This window comes from Nycticebus coucang, chromosome 3, assembly GCF_027406575.1.
Source record: "Nycticebus coucang isolate mNycCou1 chromosome 3, mNycCou1.pri, whole genome shotgun sequence".
In the NCBI taxonomy this organism is placed as follows: domain Eukaryota; kingdom Metazoa; phylum Chordata; class Mammalia; order Primates; family Lorisidae; genus Nycticebus; species Nycticebus coucang.
The window spans coordinates 25,647,273-25,669,972 of NC_069782.1; the positions used below are offsets into that span (position 1 = coordinate 25,647,273).

Genomic DNA, 22,700 nt, shown 5'->3' on the forward strand with positions numbered 1-22,700 from the left:
CAATTATTTTGCAATTATTAAAAAATTATTCCAAATTCTTTAATGTTACAGTAGCTTGAAGTTATTGGAGGTACCAAGAATATCACAATATAACACCATTTTCTTTACAAGCAAAGATTCGTAGGATAGAGTCTAGTTTGGGAGTATTTCTGACTATTTTTAAAAAACAGTGTGCGTGTTTTATCATTCCTAGGGCAAAACTCAGCTGGTGGTACAGAATAGTTATCTGTATGTTTTAAGTAAACAGAATGGTTACCTTTTCAGGATTAAAGAATCATGAAGTATTTTTTTGTTTTTTTATTTTTAGTGTACTGAATGATGAATGCTATTTATTTATTTTTTATTGTTGGGTATTGATTGAGGGTACAAGAAACCAGGTTACACTGATTGCATTTGTTAGGTAAAGTCCTCCTGATAATTGTGTCCCGCCCCCAAAAGGTGTGTCACACACTGAGACCCCACTACCCTCCCTCTATCCCTCTCTCTGCTCTTCCCTTCTCCCTCCTTCTATCTTTCTGTTATTCCTTTCCCCCACCCCCCTCCCTCCTTCTTTCTCTCTCTGCTCTCCCCTTTCCCCACCCCCCACCATGTACTAGGTCATTAATTGTCCTCATGTTGAAATTGAGTACATAGGATTCATGCTTCTCCATTCTTGTGATGCTTTACTAAGAATAATGTGTTCCACTTCCATCCAGGTTAATGCAGAGGATGTAAATCTCCATCTTTTTTAATGGCTGAATGGTATTCCATGGTGTACATATACCACAGCTTGTTAATCCATTCCTGGGTTGGTGGACATTTGGGCTGCTTCCACATTTTGGCCATTGTAAATTGAGCTGCCATAAACAGTCTAGTGCAAGTGTCCTTATGATAAAAGGTTTTTTTGTTTTTTTTTTCCTTTTAGGTAGATGCCCAGTAATGGGATTGCAGGATCAAATGGGAGTTCTAGCTTGAGTTCTTTGAGGGTTCTCCATACTTCCTTCCAAAAAGGTTGTATTAGTTTGCAGTCCCACCAGCAGGGTAAAAGTGTTCCTTTCTCTCCACATCCACGCCAGCATCTGCAGTTTTGAGATTTTGTGATGAGGTCATTCTTGTTGTGGTCATTCTGCTGATATCTCAGGGTGGTTTTGATTTGCATTTCTCTAATAATTAGGGACGATGAGCATTTTTTCATATGTTTGCTAGCCATTCGTCTGTCTTCTTTAGAGAAGGTTCTATTCATGTCTCTTGCCCATTGATATAGGGGATTGTTGGCTTTTTTCATGTGGATTAATTTGAGTTCTCTATAGATCCTAGTTATCAAGCTTTTGTCTAATTCAAAATATGCAAATATCCTTTCCCATTGTGGAGGTTGTCTATTTGCTTTGGTTGTTGTCCCTTAGCTGTACAGAAGCTTTTCAGTTTAATTAAGTCCTATTTGTTTATTTTCGTTATTGTTGCAATTGCCATGGAAGTCATCTTCATAAAGTCTTTCCCCAGGCCCATATCGTCAAGTGTTATTCCTAGGCTTCCTTTGAGGATTTTTGTCATTTCATGCCTTAAATTTAAATATAGCAAGTGTATAGTATGGAAGGGTAAAATATAGCATTATTATCAATTTTAAGTTTGTATTTCATACCCACTAGCTTTTTTTTTTTAAGACTGTATCTGCTCTGTTGCCCAGGCAAAAGAGCGGCAACATCATTATAGCTCCCTGCACCTTCATTCTCCTGGACTCAAGCAACCCTTCTTCCTCAGCTTCTCAAGTACTTGGGACTACAGGCACACGGCAGCACAGTCAGGAAATTTTTCTGTTTTAGTAGAGATGGGGTCTTACTGTGTTGCTCAGGCTTTTCTCAAACTCCTGGCCTCAAGCAATCCTTCTGAAGTGCTAGGATTATATGCATGAGCCATCATGCCTGGCTCCCACTAGCCTTTTAGCAAACAAAAATTATTCCGTAACTAGTATCTTATGCAGACTCGGCAAAGTCAGCTACTTAGAATGAGATGATAGACGGAACACTTACAGATATAAAATAGATATCCAGAGCTGATGATAAAAATCATGTTTTTTAGCATAGAGAGGTGAGGCTCTTGCTCTTGGTTGGAATAATGGTTAGAGTTTTTGCAGTGATCTGGTAAACTAGCCCATCACAAGTCAGAAATAGCAAGTTAGAAATGAAGTTGCAGGTAAAGAGTTGATTTGGCAGTAAGTATCTTGTTTCATCATATCTAAGACTCTGTTATGAATTGTACCATTAATTTATATACCTCTAAAAAGAAAACATTACATTAATTACATCGATTACATTTGACATCACATTAATTGTGAAATATATCCTGATTTCAAAGATGTTATAATGTAGAGGAAAAAGTAAACGATAACTGTGGTTTTAAATCTCAGTCTTGTCATTTGTTTGTTTGACTTGGTCAGGGAACTCTTTGAGCATATTATCTTCATGTGTGAAATGGGATAATATAGCCTACCCTTCAGTTAGGAAGACTAGTTAAGAGAAATTAAATTATCTAGTATGGGTTGGACATTAGATACTTGTTAGTTAGCGTTCCTTTTTTCCATCTAAAACTGTTGTGATAATGGAAAGAGACCCTTTATAGCCTGCCCTGGACAAACCAAACCAAACTCTAATATATTGGATAAAAAAACTTAAAAAGAGGGCAGTGCCTGTGGTTCAAAGGAGTAGGGCGCTGGCCCCATATGCTGAAGGTGGCAGGTTCAAACCCAGCCCCGGCCAAAACCTGCAAAAAAAACAACTTAAGAAAAATTCCTTATTGGAGCTGTTCAAGTACCAAACATCACTGTCCTGTCCCCTCTCCCCCCTCACCCCCCACCTCCTGGTTATAGCTGAAGATATCATTGACTGGTTCCAGTATGATGATTGATATTTTTCTACTGAAACCTCAGCATCATAATTAATGTTGATATTTTTACTATATTGGCTTTTAGAAGGTACATTTTAAGAAAATTTTCAATCCTTTTAAATTCAGTCATGATGCTAGAATTCTCTAGAATTCTTGCTCTTCTGATGATGCCAAGTAAATACAGTATTAATCAGAGCAGGTGGGTCTTTTTAAGCAAGGGGTTGGATTTTGTGATGTTTGGCAGAAGGGAGAATTTCTCATTATAATTCCTATTTTGAAGATTCCCAGTAAACCCAGAATGACATTTTCATGAATAGTAAGGTATTCATAGCTTTAATTTTTATTTGTTCTTTTCTTCCAGATTTTTCAAGCCACATTCAATTGATAGGATGAAAAAATTTAAGAGAAGGCTTTCCCTCACACTTCGAGGAAGTCAGACTATTGATGAATCATTGTCTGAACTGGCTGAACAAATGACTATTGAAGAAAACAGCAAGGATAATGGTAAATGTTTGGGGTGGAGGGAAATGCTTCCCCTTTTAACAACTTTGCAAATAGGATAGAAATTTACTTTTCAGATAAATTCATAATAGCTTCCTTTTCATTATTTCTCTGTTATTCCCTGGTTTCTTAGGAAACAGAAGACCACATTACTTTTGTTTTCTTACTGGAATATTCCCCTCTCACTCCAGTAGTATTAGGATACTTGCTCTCAAACCCTGATGAATTCTTCTATACATCTTCCAATTTCCTCACTAGTTCTTTAAATAAGAATGTATTTTATATTATCTTAATTGTTAAATAACCATTTTAAATTAATATTTAAATATTACTGTTATTCTTATAACCTAAATTATTACAGCTTAAATTAACAGCGTGGGAAGTTCGTCAAATTTCTGTTTGAGGCTTCATCATAGTTTTATAATATTCTGTATCCATATTGATTATCCACACGCATTACAAGCTTAATCACATGAGTGAATGTTACTATTTTCTTATTTTATGTTTAACACAGAGTCTACGCATAGTATTAAGACGGTAGGCATATAATGTTTCACACATTTGAGAGTTCTTTTTTGCAATGTAAAGTAGTAGTACACAGATGTTAATATAAAATAAAGGAGCTTGTTAAATCGAGTGGATTAAAATCCAAAATCCTGATGAAATTTATAGAACTAGGCTACATGTTTGAAACCAGAATAGCTCTGGGGATGTTGTAATAATAACCAGGAAAGTGTTTCCAGGAATGGCTGCCAAGGTGTCATGGTGTGCAGTGTCTGGCAAGTGTCTGAAATCTCGCCTCTGTTAGAGATTTGTGGCAGTGGGTAAAAGCACAAACGCCTTTGTCCCTTCTCCTGAATGCAGGTACTTGTGTTGTGAGAGGGAAAGATAACAGTGGAATGGTCTCTGAACTTAGGTGAAAAGTCTGTGGGATGGGATTTGGGATACAATAATACAGCACACCTTAAACATTTATTAGTTGTATGACTCTGAGTAGGTCATTTATCTTATTCAGACTTCAGTTTTTCTGTTTCCTTTACTCCAAATAGTCGTTATTTGCTCAAGGTGACCCACTGATTGTTGATAGGGCCAGTACTTTAGAACCCAGGCTGCTTCTTCACTTCAAAGTCTAACAGTACTGATCTTTTCTGTCAGATCCTCTTCATTTTGTTAAGGTTTTCCTTGTATCAACTGTTTGCTTTGTTTTTTAACATGGGGGGAGGATTGAGGATGGGCTCAGTGGGAAACTTAAAGTAAAAATGTAGTTATGTGGATATAACTAAAATTGTCTAAATAAAAATTTGGATATAGTTATGTGTAGAAGGGAAAAATTTCATATTTAGGTTAAACCTCAAAGATGGTTTTATAAACTTGCTTTTATTCCTTTTTCCAGAGGATCTCTCCTAGATAAATGGAGCAAAATCTTTACTTGTCTCGTAGACATTTAATTCTTGTTATTAGTTAAGACAACTGTGCACCTACTTTTGACAGAAGAATCTTGACAGTATGTTTGCCAGTGATACTCACAAATAAAATAAACACAGTATACATCTTCCTAATAATTATTTAACTATGAAACAACCCTCTGTTTCTAAAGAAGAGGACGTATGTTTCAAAGAAAATGAACATGTTTTGGAGAGCTAATTAATATTTTAGATTAACTGCGTATTTTCTGGAGTATTTGAATTGTAATGGGATTGACTGTTCAGTGTGTATGGGATTTCCCTTAGGATGAAGATGTTTTGGAACAAGGTAGAGGTGATAGTTGTACCACATTGTAAATGTACAAAAAGCCACTGAATTGTACATGGTAAAATGGTCAATTAATGCTATGGGAATGTCATCTCAATTAAAAACTCAGTTCATCTGAGATAGGCTTTTTCCTTGTAGATATTCAGTTTGCTTGATAAAATTCTTAATAGTACTTTACACATATCACAGAAAAGTTATGATATTTTAGGATCTTGTCTTTTAAGTAGTTAGCCTTGAACTTATTTTTCCTATAATGGGAAGATGTATTGTGATTACTGAATTTGGTGAGAATGAATGGCAATTTAAATATAAGGGAGAGAATAGACCACAATCATAGAAAGACAAAATGATATTTTGTTATACATACCCTATTTGGGACTTTTCGATACAAGTGAAATTCTTTAGCTAATGAAATCTGCTACATATTCCCAGGAAGTGTATTCAGACAAACTTAACAGAATGTCACTTCTCATAATTACTTAGGATTGGGAGTAACCCCCAAAAGCAAATATCTGTTTTTTCCAGATATTCCAATTTCTGGTCCTGACTCGTCAGTCTGTGCATTTGTCATATTGTTTAGAGTCAGGAGATCCCAAATTGGGGAATAGAGTCATAGCCTCTATATTGATGTGTATTTAAATACTTCTGTTTTCTTCACTAACTGACACACATTTTGGAATGTCCAGTATATAGGAACAAAAGTTCCTTTAAGCCACGACAATATCTTTTATAGTCTACATGCAGGGGTGTCCAACTTTTTTTTTTTCTCTGCTACATAATGGAAGAATGAGTTATTTTGGGCCACACATTAAACACTAACATCAAGGAAAGCTGATTAGCAAAAAATAGTCTGTGCATACTTTTCATGATATCTGGCACTACAGATGAGCAAAAAAAGTCCCCATAAAATCAGCATGTGGCTGTGGGCTTCAGGTTGGACACCCCAGGTATATAGCATGTTCAATCATAAGGCGCATAGTAAATGGAGTAGTAGTATGAAAATAATCTTGGGATACAGTAAAATAAGCAAATCGATCAAAAATTGGTGGGTTAGTAAATTTGTGACTGTTAGCCAAATTTGGTTATATAAAAAATGGATATTTAAATTGCTAATTAAATCTTCGGAAATCTAATAAATACAAATCTTACAACAGGTTTATGGTTCTATTTAAGCAATATCTTTTTCACCTGCAAAATTCTGACTTCTAGCATGGAATTGCAAATAACTTTGGCTGGCTTCTGAATATTTTGTCTTTCTTTGCTTCTCACTTTGCCGATCTCAATATTCAACTTGGAGAGTGTATTTTTAAAATGATTTGTTCTGATGCTTCTTTTGTCTAATTAAAACACTTTTTTCAAAACAGGAACAAAATACTGTGGATGTTTTCTTTAAGTATGTTTGCAGAGAAACTGCTAATTCCAGTGCTTTGTATATAGGTAACAAAAGAAATGAGATTAAATATAATCATCTCATTACAACTTTCTGTTTTGTTTTCTGCTTTGCTTTCTCAATCCTTCTCGTGTGATCCTGGGCTGATGGTGGAATGATTTTTGGATACTGTGAACCACAGAGCCTATTGTGAAGAATGGCAGGCCTCCAACATCTCACAGTATGCATTCCTTCCTCCACCAGTACACAGGGTCTTTCAAGAAGCCCCCATTGCGGAGACCGCACAGTGTTATTGGAGGAAGCCTTGGCTCCTTCATGGCAATGCCCAGAAATGGAAGCAGATTAGGTAATTTGATTATTTGTCTATTGAATGTACCTTTTTGATTGCAGGTCATACACACAGTTTAGGTGTGTAGAAGTCAGTCAACCCTTATTGTCTGATTTGTCAGATTAAAATCAAAGAATAGGAGGGATGGTAGAAAGATGGAAGGTTCTGGAGAGGGAGCAGTGCTGACACTATGGAAAAGAAAAATTTAAAAACCTGTCCATCAGAAGGGAAATGAACCCTGTAAGAAATGGATGCAAGATTTCAAGATTGATGACAGTGCTTAATTTAAGGTCATACCTTAGAAACTCTTCAGATCATCACCAGATGATAGCCCAGTGCAACAATTAGTGTAGATTGTTATAACCTGTGATTTTGTCATTCTGTCTTTTAAATATCTAGAAAAAAATATATTTTCAAGTTTCTGTTTATTTTGTTTATTTCTCTGGTCTTTTTTGATGGTGTATCATTCATCTTGTTTTGATTTTTAAAATCACTTGAAGTATAACTGTTTGACAGTGTCCTTAGTTACATCTGCAGAAGTTCCTGAGTTTTATTCTACTGCTTGCTTTATCTACCTCCTTTTGGCATAACAGACTATTTCCTCATGTGTTTCTTTAATTTTGGAAATATGAGTTTATCTACAGTGAGGTTTTATTTATGAGAAATGTAGATAGCCTGCCTTTATCCTTGTTAGGGACAACCCTACAGAAAGGTAATGAATGCTCAAAAGTCATTACTTCCTAATTATTTTACTGCTTTTTACTGTGCTGTGGCATTATTTATTTCTCATGTACCTTTTTAGTCAAAATGCTATGGAATGGTGTGTCTAGTGCACATTTCGTCCCAACAGGACATTTAGTGATGTCCTGTTGGTGGTCTGAAATTGGTCACGGAGGGAGAAATCAGAAAACACCACAGACCAGCATTTGGCATTGTCTAGAAGCCATGTGCACACTGTTTTAGTAAAGGGCCAGTTAGTACACTTTTTAGGGTTTGTGGACATATACTCTGTTTGCATATTATTTGTTTACTAACCCTTTAAAAATGCAAAAAAACAATTTTAGCTCAGGGGCCATACAAAAACAAATCATGCTTGTTCTATTCCTTTGTTCTAGACTTAAGAAAGTAATATTGAAAATGTTAGTAATTCATATTAAATTTAAAAGTATATTGTGTTATAGCTATAACATTATGAATGGTACAAAAATTGATCAAGTAAATAGTATTCTAGGTCTCAAGAGCTATTACCTGAATCAGCAAAGCAGTTACTATCCCCACTGACAAACAAGTGACTTTCTGACATAAGCCTTCATTGCTTGTCTTGGCTGAGATGAAAATACTGACCAATAATAAGGTCAGAGCTACATTTGTTAATGACATGAATAATTTCTTGGTTGAGTCAGATAGTACTCAAGTATTTATTTATAGTCTGATATTAATAAACTTCCTTTATAGTCCTTGTACAATAGGACAGATTTTTATTTTAAAGTTTGCCCTTTGAGTCTCACTTTGAGAGTTGGGCCTTTTTGTGGGAATGTCTCTTGCAACTCACATACCTAGAACTTCATCTTTTATCCCCATTGTGGCCACTAAACCATAGGACCTTCTTAATCAAAATCAGCAACCTCTCCCAAGATAGTGACAAGGTCAATTTGTGCATAACAACTTTGGATTTTCAGTTCCCCTTTTGCTTTTGCTTCCTGGGTGTTACCCATACATTCTTACAAACTAAGCTGTACATATTAAGGTATTATATTTTAGTTGACATTTCCTTGAGGAAGGAAGATATTCAGATTTTACTAGAAGTGGAAGACATGGTTAAAGTATCTTTAACATTTTAAGTTTGACAGAAAAGAATACGTGATCTCATATGTGTTAGATACCAAATTTTAATAGATATCAATCACCAGTACATTCACTTTTACTGCAAAGTTCATTTTTTCTTCTGATCTTTAGATCTCAGCATGAAATTTGTCCAGAAATCTCTGCATAATTGAAGTATATTCTGAAGTTACATACTGAACTATTAAAAACCATTACTATTTGCAACTGCTTACAAATATGAATTGGAGTTTTCTCAATATTGAATTACCAAGACAAAAATATAGAAATGAATTGAATTCTGTGATTGATTTGATATTAGACCCTTGAGTTCAACTTTTACTTAATCTAAACAATTCTCATATTTTTATCACTAAATATTGTTCGTCAATACTTAGCACTCTGGGAGGCCAAGGCGAGTGGGTTGTTTGAGCTCAGGAGTTGGAGACCAACTTGAGCAAGAGGGAGACTCCATCTCTACTAAAGTAGAAAAACTGAAACAAGAGGATCTCTTGAGTCCAGGAGCTTGAGGTTTGCCGTGAGCTATGACGATACCATGACTCTCTACCCTGGCCTACGGAGTGAGACTCTGTCTCAAAAAAAAAAAAGTTTAAATTTATACTTAGAAAATACTGTTTTCAGTTGTCTTACACATTGAATATATTTTATTTGAAAAGGAAGTCCAGTTATCTGGTAGGTTTCTTGATTTTTAGTTAATATTCAACTCATTTGACTATTTATCCAGCACCTTCTAAGTCCAGGCAGTGTATTAAGTTCTCAGAATATGAAAGTGAGTAAACCAAATCCTGCCCCCAGTCACATGAGCCAAAACAGTGTTCTTCAGTGCAGTGAGGGCACAGTAGTCAGCTCTGTCTGAGTTTAGAAAAGACTTTACTAAGTGATGACACGTGAGCACTAAAAGACTGAGCCTGAGTTTGCCAGATGGGTAATAAAATGAGGAAAGGCATCTCTTACCAATGTGGAAAAAAGTGTGTTAAAGCACTGCAGTAATCTCCCATGGATACATGTGCTCTTATTTATTTTAAACAACGTGATGCTTTGGGGAAACGAATAATTGTACAGAGAGTAATAGTGTCAAGAGGTGAGTCTAGATCTAGCATTTGTTTCTAGTGGGCTACTTTTGCCACATGAATTAGAGAGTGATAAAGATGGAATGGATTTTTCTCCCCTTACTTCCAATCACTTTTTATCTCTATTAAACATGTACAGTAACCCCGCTTGCACTGTAATATGCTCCCAACAGATTTTTGAACTCTTAGAGGTCATAAAATTGTATTTATAGTTCTGGTGCAAAGTATTCAGTGACTTACTTTTGAATTGTTTTATTTTTCAAAATAAAAAGCTGGGGACGAAGGAGAGCTATATTAGCAGCTTTAAAAAGTTTTACAAATAACATTCAAAGAACTAATTCCATTTGCTATAGACTCAGTGGCGCATATTTAATGGAAAGAATACTTAAGTAAGAGGCAAAAAACAGGGTTTCTGTCCGAGCTTTGCCTCTGGTTTTGTGACCTGTTGAAAGTCATTTACCTTGCAATTCTCAAGTTTTTAGATCTAGAAGATAGATGATGATTTCTTAAATATTATTTCCAGTCTGTAATCTTGTTCAATTCCTTTTTAATTTTAATTTTTTAATTTCAGAATATCAGTAGATGCAAAAACAAAGAGCATATGATCCTTTCAATCTTTCAGTAGATGCAAAAAAAGCATTTGACAAAATTCAGCACCCTTCTATAATGAGAAGACTTAACAAAATTTGTATAGATGAGAAATACCTTGAAATTATAAATTATATATGCAATCAACACTTATGTTCAAATCTTAATAACATCTTTAATGCTAGGATTTTTTTTCATTATTTTTCATGATTTGAAACTGTAAAAGGATTTCTTACTCTACTATGTTAAGACATTTTAGTTACATTTTGATGTATTAATTAACTATATACCTATGGTTCTTGAAATGTAAAAGATGTTTTATGCTGTGATTTTTACATGTTGGCTGTCTGCATTTTACCTATCGTGATAAGTTATATGATAGAATAGGAAATATTGTATCTCTTTTAAGGTAAATAATGTCTCATTTTCTGATGTAGATATTGTTCATGAAAATCTGAAAATGGGATCAGATGGTGAGAGTGACCAAGCTTCTGGAACATCATCTGATGAAGTCCAGTCACCTACAGGTGTTTGTCTCAGAAATCGTGTACATAGACGGATCTCAATGGAGGTAACCATTTAAAATATATACGCATACTTATGTATGTGTGTGTAGATAAGTAAACACGTATAGCACACAGAGTTAATTCCCATTTGACATTCACCTGAAAACAAATGACACTTGCAAGAGAGTTAGATTAGTGAATTGTAGTTTTGAATATTTCCTCTTTTCTAATTACCTTCCCAAGGCAGGTATACATTAATTATACTTGTTTAAATTCTGTGAAAAATTATTTAAGGTTCTCTGTTAGTGAGAAATGAATTTTTAAAAATTTAAGAATGATACATTAGCAGAAGTCTTCAGAAAATACGATTTTCATTATTATATTTCTGAGCTTCATCTGAGTACTTTATATTTTATATGTATTTTACTTTAAATTTTAAGAAGTATAAATAAAATAGCACTAGCTTTTTTTTTTTTTTTACATTATAAAGGATATCTTACGATATCCTTTCTTTTGTGGTTCATTGTATCTTCTAATGTTTGTAGCACATATGAATTACTTCTCCATGTAAAAGAATAAAGAATTCATTTCCTTTTCTTTGTCAATAGCATGTTATAACCTTGAGGATAGAAGTTGATTATAACTGTTACTTCAATACATAGTGTACATTAAAATAGTTTCCTGCAAAACAATAAAATTTAAAATAAAAGCCACCAGTATTATTTAGTGCTATCGAGATGATGACCAGTGTGTCTATCCTGTTGGTGAATTACATTTTATTATTAAAAGATTGCTTTTGAATTGGTTAAGAAAAATAATAATCAGTTTTCTGTGTGAAAAATTAGCATTTTTCAACTCTTGAAATCAACATGATCTATTTTTATAGCTAAATTATATCATAAAAATAAAAATATTTATTTTAATATATATAGGTGGTATACTTTATCTTATATTTAAAAGTTTTATTTAGCATAGGGCCTATATCTGGATTTTTTTATTCTTCCTTGAGCTATAATTTGTTTTAAGGTGACATACTCTTGATTTTTTTTTTATAGTTTATTTTAATATTTGGAAAGACTTCCATTTTCCCTCTGCCATGTATACATATGCTCTTATTTATTTTAGAATGTTCTGGGATACTTTTTTCTGTTTATTCTTGTAGATAAACTTTAGGCATTTTATTTTGTTTCAAAATAATCTTACTGGGATTTGATTATGGTTACATAAAATATAAAGGTAATATGGGGAGGACTCTAGTATCTTTTCATTATTTAACTTACCATTTGGGAACATTGTGTATTTCTGTACTTAAGTCTTATATCTGTGAGTAAATATTTCATACAGTTTGTATACATCTCTGTTGAGTTTCATGGTTTGGTTTCTATTATGAAAAGGAGGGATTTCTTTGTATAGGATTTATATTTCTTGATATGATGATAGAGGCAAGATTCCCTTTCAAGTTTCTCCCAGCTCATATTCTATAATTAAATAGAAATACCATTAACATAGCAATAGTAAAATATTTTAATTCTCTTTTACCATGTTGCATATAAAATCATACAATGGCTACTTGTTTAGTTATTTAAACTGATCACATTTTGTGGTAGTCTTTGTTCCAGTTATATGGTGTAATAATTTCAAAGTAAATTTCAAGTTGAATTTATTGATAAAATGACTCAGAAATAACTAGGGTTGCAAAGTACCATTTCTGTAAAATTTCATTGTATCACCGTTGCTTCCAGTAAATAATATTTTTTGTCTTGAGTATATTATATATAATCAATGTAGGTAACTTTGCAACTGCAATAAAACTTTACTGTTACTTATCACTGAGAAATATCTATTAGAGCCTGTGAATTCAAAAGTCAAAAGCTCTTGTCTTTTCTGTTGTTGATTACCCCCTTTTTTTCCTTTTAAGGATTTGAATAAGAGGTTATCACTGCCTGCAGATATCAGAATACCTGATGGTTATCTTGAAAAACTGCAGATAAACAGCCCACCATTTGATCAACCAATGAGTCGAAGGTCTCGTAGAGCATCCTTAGTAAGTTTTTGGTCTATTATCTCTCCCTTATCAGATTCTTCTTCGATTTTTTTGAGGTGTAAACATTTTAAAGTAATATTTAATTTTAATTTTTAAATTTAAATAGTTTTGATTATATTGCTCTTATCATTTTTCATTCTTAAGGGTTTATTAGGATCCAGTAGGATGCTTACTAAAATAGGATTGTATTTCAAATATAGATTTTATTTTAAGCCAAGTTATATTTTTATTTTGGTAAATGTTATGATGTATGCTAGATGTATAATGGATACTAGATGTAGTATATATGTATGTGGATATATATTAGATACACAGAGAAGTACACAAACCATGATTGTACAGCTTTGTGAAGTTTTGCAACGTTAATGGACCTGTATAATCTGTACCTAGATTAATAAAAGAAAATTTCATAATCCCAGAAACCCTCTACTGTTCCCTTTCCCATCATTTAATACTCCCTACTTCCTCAACTGTAGCCATAATCCTGCCTTCTAATGGTAAAGGTTAGTTTTAACCAGGTGTGTCATGCTGTTATGATCATATTGTTTTATAGTATGTTTTAACATTGGGCCTTTTTTTATCTTTGCTCACAATGTATTCTTATTTTTTAAATATATTCAAGTACATTTTATATAAATAACTTGACATCTATATTTACACAGACTTTATATATTGTACAATATGTATCCCAGTGTGGATGGAAGTATACAATATGTAGTATTTTTGTGGTTGGCTTTTTTTGCTCATTGTTATGTTTGCAAGTTTCATCAGTTATAATTCATTTATTTTCATTGTCCCATGAGATTTCATTTATGAAAAAGTACTGTCCTTTATCTATTCTCCTGTTACTGAGCATTCTGATTGTTTCAGTTTTGACTATTACCAAATAGTGCTTCTATCACACTCCGAGGCCTGTGTTTGATTGCCTTATGTAACATTTCTGTTGCGTGCCTACAGTGTGGAACTGTAGAATCTTTGTATGCATCTGTTTAGCTTTCCTGGGTACTGTTAAAACAGTTTTCCAAAGTGGTTGTATCAATTTATACTTTCATCACTAGTATGTAATAGTTCTGGTTACTCTTTTTACAGATTTTTGATACTACCTTTTAAACATTACTATTTTAACTTTTCTGGTGAGTCTCTCATTGTGGTTTTATTTTGCATTTCTCTGATGACTAAATTGAACACCTTTTTACATGTTTCACATTCATTTTAGATATCTTCTTTTGTGAGTTAACAACCCAAATCTGTTGCTCTTTTTCTAGTGGGTTTTCAGCCTTTTACTTTTTGGCTTATAGAAATTCTTTATATGTTCTGTATAATGGATTTTTGTCAGTTACATGCCTTGCAAATATCTCCTCCCAATATGTTGCAATTGACCCAGTGTTGTTTATCAAAAGGAGAGTTTTCCCTCTTACGGTATCTATCACCTTTGACGTCAGGTAATAATATATGTGAGGATCTCTTTTGGATGACCACATATTATTCTATAGTAGAGATGCATATAAAGTGCTATGGGACAATAAAAGAGGCAGGAAGTAAAATATCTTTGCAAATAACAAGCATACAAAAGAAGTAACACTTGAACTTGCCCTAGAAGGATGAGAAGGAATTTGTAAGTTTGAAAATGGTCAATGAATGAACACTCTTGTAAGCAGAGGAAATGCCTATGTGCTAAAATCAAGATGTATGAATATATATGTTATGTTGGGGAAATTAGAACTTAATATGAAGGGTAAATACAGAATAATGTACAAAATAGGACTTGAAAGGACAGAATGGACTCAGAATGACATCTAAAGCCTTAAGATGTCAGGCCAAGGCCACTTCATTTTTACATGAGAGAACATCAAAGATACTTATTTAAACAAAGGTGGACGTGATTGCATTTTTGTTTCATAGCAGTGGCTTCAGGAAAAGTATGAACAGTGAATTAGAGAAGAAGATTAGAGGTGGGTAGGAATTTAATGGAAATTAGGGATAATGTGGCAGTCATGAATTCAGTAGAACATAGATCACAGTGATTATGTAGACATAAAGTAGAATCTGATACGTGGTTGGGCTTTGTTTCTGAGGAAGGAGAAATTGATGATGATTCCTGGACTGCTAGTGGTTATTTATCTCCATGAAATATTTTTTATCATTGTTTACCAAAAACTTCTGTTTTGGTTATATAGTTTTAAAAATTGATTTATGCTGTATACACTATGAGCACATTGTTAGTTGACATTCACCAATATACAATGTGGTAAAAGTATAACACCAATTTGATTTTGATATAGGTTTATGATCATAATTTTGTATCACTGCTTAAGACATTTTTATTGGAATAATTTCGTCATTTGATTGTGTCTAGTCAAAAATGTTCTTTAGCCATCAAGTTTTAGCAAAGATTGGTACTTAGGATAAACTTTCAAGTTATATGTGTTCCATTTGGAAGTAAAAGTGTCATTTAATCACTATGTAATTCTTAAACCTATCATTTAAGATCGTTTTGCAGCCTGTGTGAATAAAGCAAAATAGTGTCCTCTATGAAAAGTGATTGGAGTTTTTATTGTGGTTAACTGTTCCTACCCATCTCCCTTGTTTTTTGATTCTGAAATGGCTTATAGATTTCAGATTCATCCCCTAGCTGGGTTTTGGTTCCTATCGATACATCTCTTTCAGCTCAGCGCCTGTAGCCCAGTGGTTATGGCGCCAGCCACATACACCAAAGTTGGTAGGTTCGAACCTGGCCAGGCCAGCTAACCAACAATGACAACAGAAACAGAAAATAGCGGGCATTGTGGCGAGTGCCTGTAGTCTCAGTTACTTGGGTGGCTGAGGCAAGAGAATCACTTGAGCCCAAGTGTTTGAGGTTGCTGTGAGCTGTGACAGCATAGCACTCTACTGAGGGCGACATAGTGAGACTCTGTCTTAAAAAAAAAAAATCTCTTTCATTATTCATCTACCTTATTACCAAAGCATATTTTTAAAATATATTAGAAAACTATTCTTCAAAATGAAAGGCTGGATATGGTGGTTCACACCTGTAATCCTAATACTCTAGGAGGCCAAGGAGGGAAGATTGCTTGAGCTCAGGAGTTTGAGACCAGCCTGAGCAAACTAAGACCCCTCATCTCTACAAAAAAGTGGAAAAATTAGCTGGGTGTGGTGATGGCTCACACCTATAGTCCTGACCACTGGGAAGGCTGAAGCATGAAGATTGCTTGAACCCAGGAGTTTGAGGTTGCTGTGAGCTATGATTATGCCACTACACTCTAGCCAGGGTGACAGAGCAAGTTCTGTCTCAAAACAAACAAACAAACAAACAAAAAACCCGGGACAGTTTGTACCCGAGGTTTATATTTGAACATAAGGCATTGGAGGTGGACACATAAATGTTAGAAATGGATGGAAAGGTTTGGGAAAAATGCTCATTTTTTGCATGTACGAGAGTTCATATTTCTATAGATAATATATTCCTCTGTATACCTAACACTTTTTTTCAAGGAGGTCAGTTTTTCCATATAGAAATCTGAACCCTAGGTTTATATATGAAGGGGAAAGGTAAAGATTAGGGATGGATGGAAAAGAGGTGGGAAATGAAAAACATTCTTCACATGTTTTAGAGTTCATGTTTTTGTGGATAATATGTGTATATCCCTTATCTAAAAAATAAATATATTTTCAAGGTAAAATGTAAAAGTTAGCCTTGTCTTAGAAAGTATAAAACTTTCAGTATGTTTGTTTTTCACGTTTTCTAATAACACCATGTAAGTAGAGTAGGATACATAACATGCAGCATGTGGTTGAGTGGGAATTAAGAAACTAGCCACAGAATTCATTCTTGCCCGAGAAAGTCATACAACAAGGCTGATTGGGTCTATTATCCATGACCATCAACCTCCAGTGAACCCGCAGATTGCCTGTCTACCCACTGTCTTTCTCTAGTTACCTCGTCCTCTCTCACTCTAAGCAGATGATCTGTCTTCTTACAGGATAAAAAAAGAGAGAGGCCATTAACCAGGCCCTTCCTCATTTTCTGAATAGTAAACATGTAAAATGTACCTACATCTATACCTATACTCATTCTTTTTTTTTTTAGACAGAGTCTGACTTCGCTGCCCAGGTTAGAGTGCTGTGGCATCAGCCTAGCTCACAGCAGACACAAACTCCTGGGTTCAAGTGATCATGGGATCCTCCTGCCCAGCCTCTTAAGTAGCTGGGGCTACAGGAGCCTGCCTTAGTGCCCAACTAATTTTTTCTATTTTCAGTAGAGACAGGGTCTCCTTCTTGTTGAGGCTGGTCTTGAACTCCTGAGCTCAAGGGAACCTCCCACCTCAGCCTCACAGAGGGCTGGGATTATAGGTGTGAGTCGTGTGAGTCACAGTTTTTTCCTCCCTCATTTAATCTTGAGGACTTGTCCTCCTTTCTATCCCATCTTTTCAGGATGCTCAGAATATCTGTTATAAACTCACATGTAATGGAGTCTCCCTTCTTTAACATAGTCTTTCCCACTGAGTTTTTATTTAAGTCAACTTTTTATTTTAGTTTTAGATTTACAGAAAAATTACAAAGATGATATAGTTTCTATATATCACATACCTAGATTATACCCCTATTGTTAATATTTTATACATTTGTCAGCTAAGGAAACAACATCAGTATATTACTATTCACTAAGTTCCGTGACATTTTCAGATTTTAGTAGTTTTTTGCTAAAGTCCTTTTTCTGTCCCAGGATCTCATCTAGGCTATCACATTACATTTAGTCATCCGAACTCTTGTTAAAAAGATTGGTTATTGGGTTGGTGCTATTGAATATTTCTTTATGGTTAATAAGAAATGACGTATTCTAACTCTTAACATATTTAGTTAAATATTAGACTAATGCGAAAGACTATATGCTGATAGTCAGGATTCATCAGAGTTTTGTCACACTTATAAGGATGGTATACCCAGTGGCAGTTTTGTGAGACTGTTAGGTTCTACTTCATTAGAATGAAAGTCATTTATATATAAAAATTTGCCTCATTATATTTAAAGTATAGGTTACATACATTTTAAGAATCTACTGCTTCTTAAACAGTCTGGATTTCTCCTTCCTGGCTTTACCAATGTAGATCATATGTAGCCTTTTTTTGTTTCTAAGAGTAGGTAAGAAAATATGATATCAAGTCTTGATGTCTCTTAGAAATTATAAATATATTATGGGATGTAGAAGTGGTGAGGTTTAAGGTCCCACACAATTTACCTTCGGCACATTATAGAACTGTGGTGATATTATGATGATGGTAATAGCTATTTTTGTGAAACACACAAAATGACTGAATAGAATATTCTTCCTGCCCCTGAACCCACACCCCTATGTCTAGATCAGGGGTTCTCAAACTGCGGCCTGCGGGCTGCGTGAAGCGGTGTGATTGTATTTGTTCCCGTTCTGTTTCTTTTTTTTTTTTTCAATGCCATAATTTAGTTTTGTATTTCATAAATAAAATTACATTTAGGTGACTTGTGAGAAGAGAGACAAAGAAATGGGTTTCCAGGGGGATGGGAGGAACATCTGGCCGTGTCTGGAGGGCCCATAGGAACACCCACCACTTGGCAGTTCCCTTCAAAAAAGAGAAAGAATATGGGTATCAGGTAACCTTGTGGTAACCAATTACTAGTAGAAAGAGACTTTAATCAAAGACCAACAGAAAAGGACATTGGTGCCTGGAGGCGCTGAAAGACCAAAGAAAGAGTTGTAACCCAAAAGAGAAAGCGATGTTTAGAACTCACACTGCCTCTGTGCCTCCGGCTCTCTCACCTCTTCTCTTTTTTTTTTTTTTTCATTGTTGGGGATTCATTGCGGGTACAATAAGCCAGGTTACACGGATTGCAATTGTTAGGCAAAGTCCCTCTTGCAATCATGTCTTGCCCCCGTAAAGTGTGACACACACTAAGGCCCCACCCCCCTCCATCCCTCCCTCTTTCTGCTTTTCCTCCCCCCCATAACCTTAATTGTCATGAATTGTCCTCATATCAAAATTGAGTACATAGGATTCATGCTTCTCCATTCTTGTGATGCTTTGCTAAGAATAATGTCTTCCACTTCCATCCAGGTTAATACGAAGGATGTAAAGTCTCCATTTTTTTTAATAGCTGAATAGTATTCCATGGTACACATATACCACAGCTTGTTAATCCATTCCTGGGTTGGTGGGCATTTAGGCTGTTTCCACATTTTGGCGATTGTAAATTGAGCTGCAATAAACAGTCTAGTACAAGTGTCCTTATGATAAAAGGATTTTTTTCCTTCTGGGTAGATGCCCAGTAATGGGATTGCAGGATCAAATGGGAGGTCTAGCTTGAGTGCTTTGAGGTTTCTCCATACTTCCTTCCAGAAAGGTTGTACTAGTTTGCAGTCCCACCAGCAATGTAAAAGTGTTCCCTTCTCTCCACATCCACGCCAGCATCTGCAGTTTTGAGATTTTGTGATGTGTGTTCCCATTCTGTTTCTTTACTTCAAAATAAGATATGTGCAGTGTGCATAGGAATTTGTTAATAGTTTTTTTTTTTTAAAACTATAGTCCGGCCCTCCAACGGTCTGAGGGACAGTGAACTGGCCCCCCAGTTTAAAAAGTTTGAGGATAAAACACATTTCTATCTAAATCACAGGGAGGGAAATAGGTTTAATAGAACCTCATAGTTGACCACCTCCCTACATTGATCACTCCTTAAGTTGACCCAGTTTTCTTTTTTTTTGTAGAGACAGAGTCTCACTGTACCACCCTCAGTAGAGTGCTGTGGCGTCACACGGCTCACAGCAACCTCTAACTCTTGGGCTTACGCGATTCTCTTGCCTCAGCCTCCCAAGCAGCTGGGACTACAGGCACCCGCCACAACGCCTGGCCATTTTTTTTTGTTGCAGTTTGTCCGGGGCTGGGTTTGAACCCGCCACCCTCGGCATATGGGGCCGGCGCCCTACTCACTGAGCCACAGGCACCGCCCCAAGTTGACCCAGTTTTCATAGACCAGACATGTACCACATGTACGTATCAGTACAGTAGGCCTCATCCCTTATGCTGACCACCTCCGTATCAACATAGGTTTGATACAATCCCTTTGGTGGTCAACTTACAGATACTCTACCGTATTTGAAAAAGCCTTCCTCTACCCCCACTGTTTCTTATTTACATACTTCCTCTTAAAATGGCACCAAGGATGCCTTTGCACATACAATAGTCCCCTCTTATTTGTGGTTTTGCTTTCCATGGCTTTAGTCACCCAGTACTGTAGTCTGCAAATAGGTGAATATAGTACAATAAGATATTTTGAGAGAAAGACCATAGTTCATATAACTTGTATTATGAGATAGGTATATGTAATGGTTCTATTTTTTTAATTATTATTGTTAACCTTTTACTATGCTTAATTTGTAAATTAAACCTTATCCTGGGTATATATGTGTAGGAAAACTCATGGTATGCAGGGTTCAGTGCTATCTGTGGTTTCAGCCACTCAGGGTCTTAGAATATATCCTGGTGGATAAGGAATAGATTTCATTTGCTTTGAACCTGAATTAGTATACCGCCAGTCCCATATACCGGAGGTGGTGGGTTCAAACCTAGCCCCGGCCAAAAACCAAAAAAAAAAAAAAAGAACCTGAATTAGAACAGCATCTCTAGCATGTTAAAATCTTTCCAACATAATTATGTTGCTAGATCCAAAGTAAATGTAAAATTTCCCATAATGCTAGATGCTACTTATATGTTATATTGAACTAAGGAAGATTGTTACGATTTATCATATACTGTATATTCTAAATTTTAATTCTAATAACTAAGGAATGTTATAATTTATCATATGCATATACTGTATATTCTAAATTTTCACATGCTTATGCTGTAGGATCCATCTGAACAGGAATTTGCTTGGGACTTCCAAAAGGGAAGTACTTTCCTTTAACAATGAAGTATCAAAAAATTACCTTCATTTGTCTAGAAAGTAGAATTAAGGGAGTTTTTATATTATATTGAAATATAAAGCATATTGTATCATTTCTATAGCTATTATTTCTGTTTTTTTATGAAACTTAAACTTTTAAAATATTCTAAAATAATCTAGGGTGGAACTCAGTCTAGATTATGAACTCGTGAAGCAGGAATCAAGTCTGTCTTCTTCACCATATCCTCAGCACCTAACGTTGTGCTGGGTAAATGTTGAATAAATGAGCTTTGTCCTCTGTCCTCTGAATAATTTCTGTGGGAGAGCCTGTCAACAAGCCAGTCATTATATCTATTGTTAACCTTGACATGTTCAGCAGATAAAAATGCAAGCAAAATTTTCTAAAAATTTCATTTATACATTAAGTACTCTTTGGATGTAATCATTAAATTCTTAAAGCTGGAAATTGTTAAAAATAGGAGGTGGGTAGGTATGCTTTATTTACTCTTTGGATTAGGATCTGACAGACAATTTACCTCTGTAACTGTGGCTTTGTCTGAATTTTCTCTCTGCCTGAGTGGAATTCATAGTGCTGTTTTGTTTTTTTTTATTGTTAAATCATAGCTGTGTACATTAGTGCAATCAAGGGGTACAATGTGCTGGTTTCAATACAATCTGAAATACTCTCATTAAACTGTTCAATACAATCTGAAATACTCTCATTAAACTGTTCATTTTCTTAGTTATTGCATGTAGATATTTGTATTTTGCCTTTAGTAAGTTTCGCCTGTACCCATTCTAAGATGCACTGTATGTGTGGCCCCACCCATTACCCTCCCCCCTTCCCTTTCCCTTCCTTGGCCCTTTCCTCATAGTCTTGTACTATAGTTGGGTTATAGCCTTCATGTGAAAGCTATAATTTAGCTTCATAGTAGGGCTGAGTACAGTGGATACTTTCTCTTCCATTCCTGAGATACTTTGCTAAGAAGAATATGTTCCAGCTCCATCCATGTAAACATGAAAGAGGTAAAGTCTCCATCTTTCTTTAAGGCTGCATAATATTCCATGGTATACATGTACCACAATTTGCCAGTCCATTCGTGGGTCAGTGGGCACTTGGGCTTCTTCCATGACTTAGCAATTATGAATTGGGCTGCAATAAACATTCTGGTACAGATGTCTTTGTTATATTGTGATTTTTGGTCTTCTGAGTATAAACCTAGTAAAGGAATTATAGGATCGAATGGCAAGTCTATTTTTAGGTCTCTAAATATTCTCCAAACATCTTTCCAGAAGGAACGTATTAGTGTGCATTCCCACCAGCAGTATAGAAGTGTGCCCTTTTCTCCACATTCACGCCAACATCTCTGGTTTTGGGATTTTGTTATGTGGGCTACTCTTACTGGGGTTAGGTAATATCTCAAAGTAGTTTTGATTTGCATTTCTCTGATGATTAAGGATGATGAGCTTTTTTTCATGTGTTTGTAGATCGTGCGTCTGTCTTCTTTAGAGAAGTTTCTCTTCAAGTCCCTTGCCCACCCTGAGATGGGATCACGTGTTCTTTTCTTGTTAATATGTTTGAGTTCTCTGTGGATTCTGGTTATTAGACCTTTATCAGAGGTATAACCTGCAAATATTTTCTCCCATTCTGATGACTATCTGCTTGCTTTACTTACTATGTTCTTGGCTGTGCAGAAGCTTTTTAGTTTGATTAGGTCCCAGTAGTGTATTTTTGATGCTGCTTCAATTGCCTGGGGAGTCCTCCTCATAAAATACTCACCCAGGCCGATTCCTTCAAGTGTTTTCCCTGCACTTTCTTCAAGTATTTTTGTAGTTTCATGTCTTAAGTTTAAATCTTTTATCCAGTGAGAGTCTGTCTTAGTTAATGGTGAAAGGTGTGGGTCAGTTT

General features: G+C 35.2%; 1 protein-coding gene across 3 annotated transcripts in view; it reads left to right on the forward strand.

Annotated features, from left to right (window-relative positions):
* The window catches only part of CDK17 (cyclin dependent kinase 17), a 108,084-nt gene that overhangs the window by 55,008 nt on the left and 30,376 nt on the right, over positions 1–22,700 (forward strand). For all 3 annotated transcript variants that reach the window (XR_008378899.1, XM_053584842.1, XM_053584841.1), the window contains exons 2-5: positions 3,221–3,363; positions 6,684–6,848; positions 10,768–10,901; positions 12,755–12,880. Coding sequence is in view for 2 of the 3 variants with exons in the window: in XM_053584842.1 (XP_053440817.1) it covers positions 3,249–3,363; positions 6,684–6,848; positions 10,768–10,901; positions 12,755–12,880 (540 nt within the window). In the remaining variant the exon portion in view is untranslated. The remainder of the gene's footprint in view (positions 1–3,220; positions 3,364–6,683; positions 6,849–10,767; positions 10,902–12,754; positions 12,881–22,700) is intronic.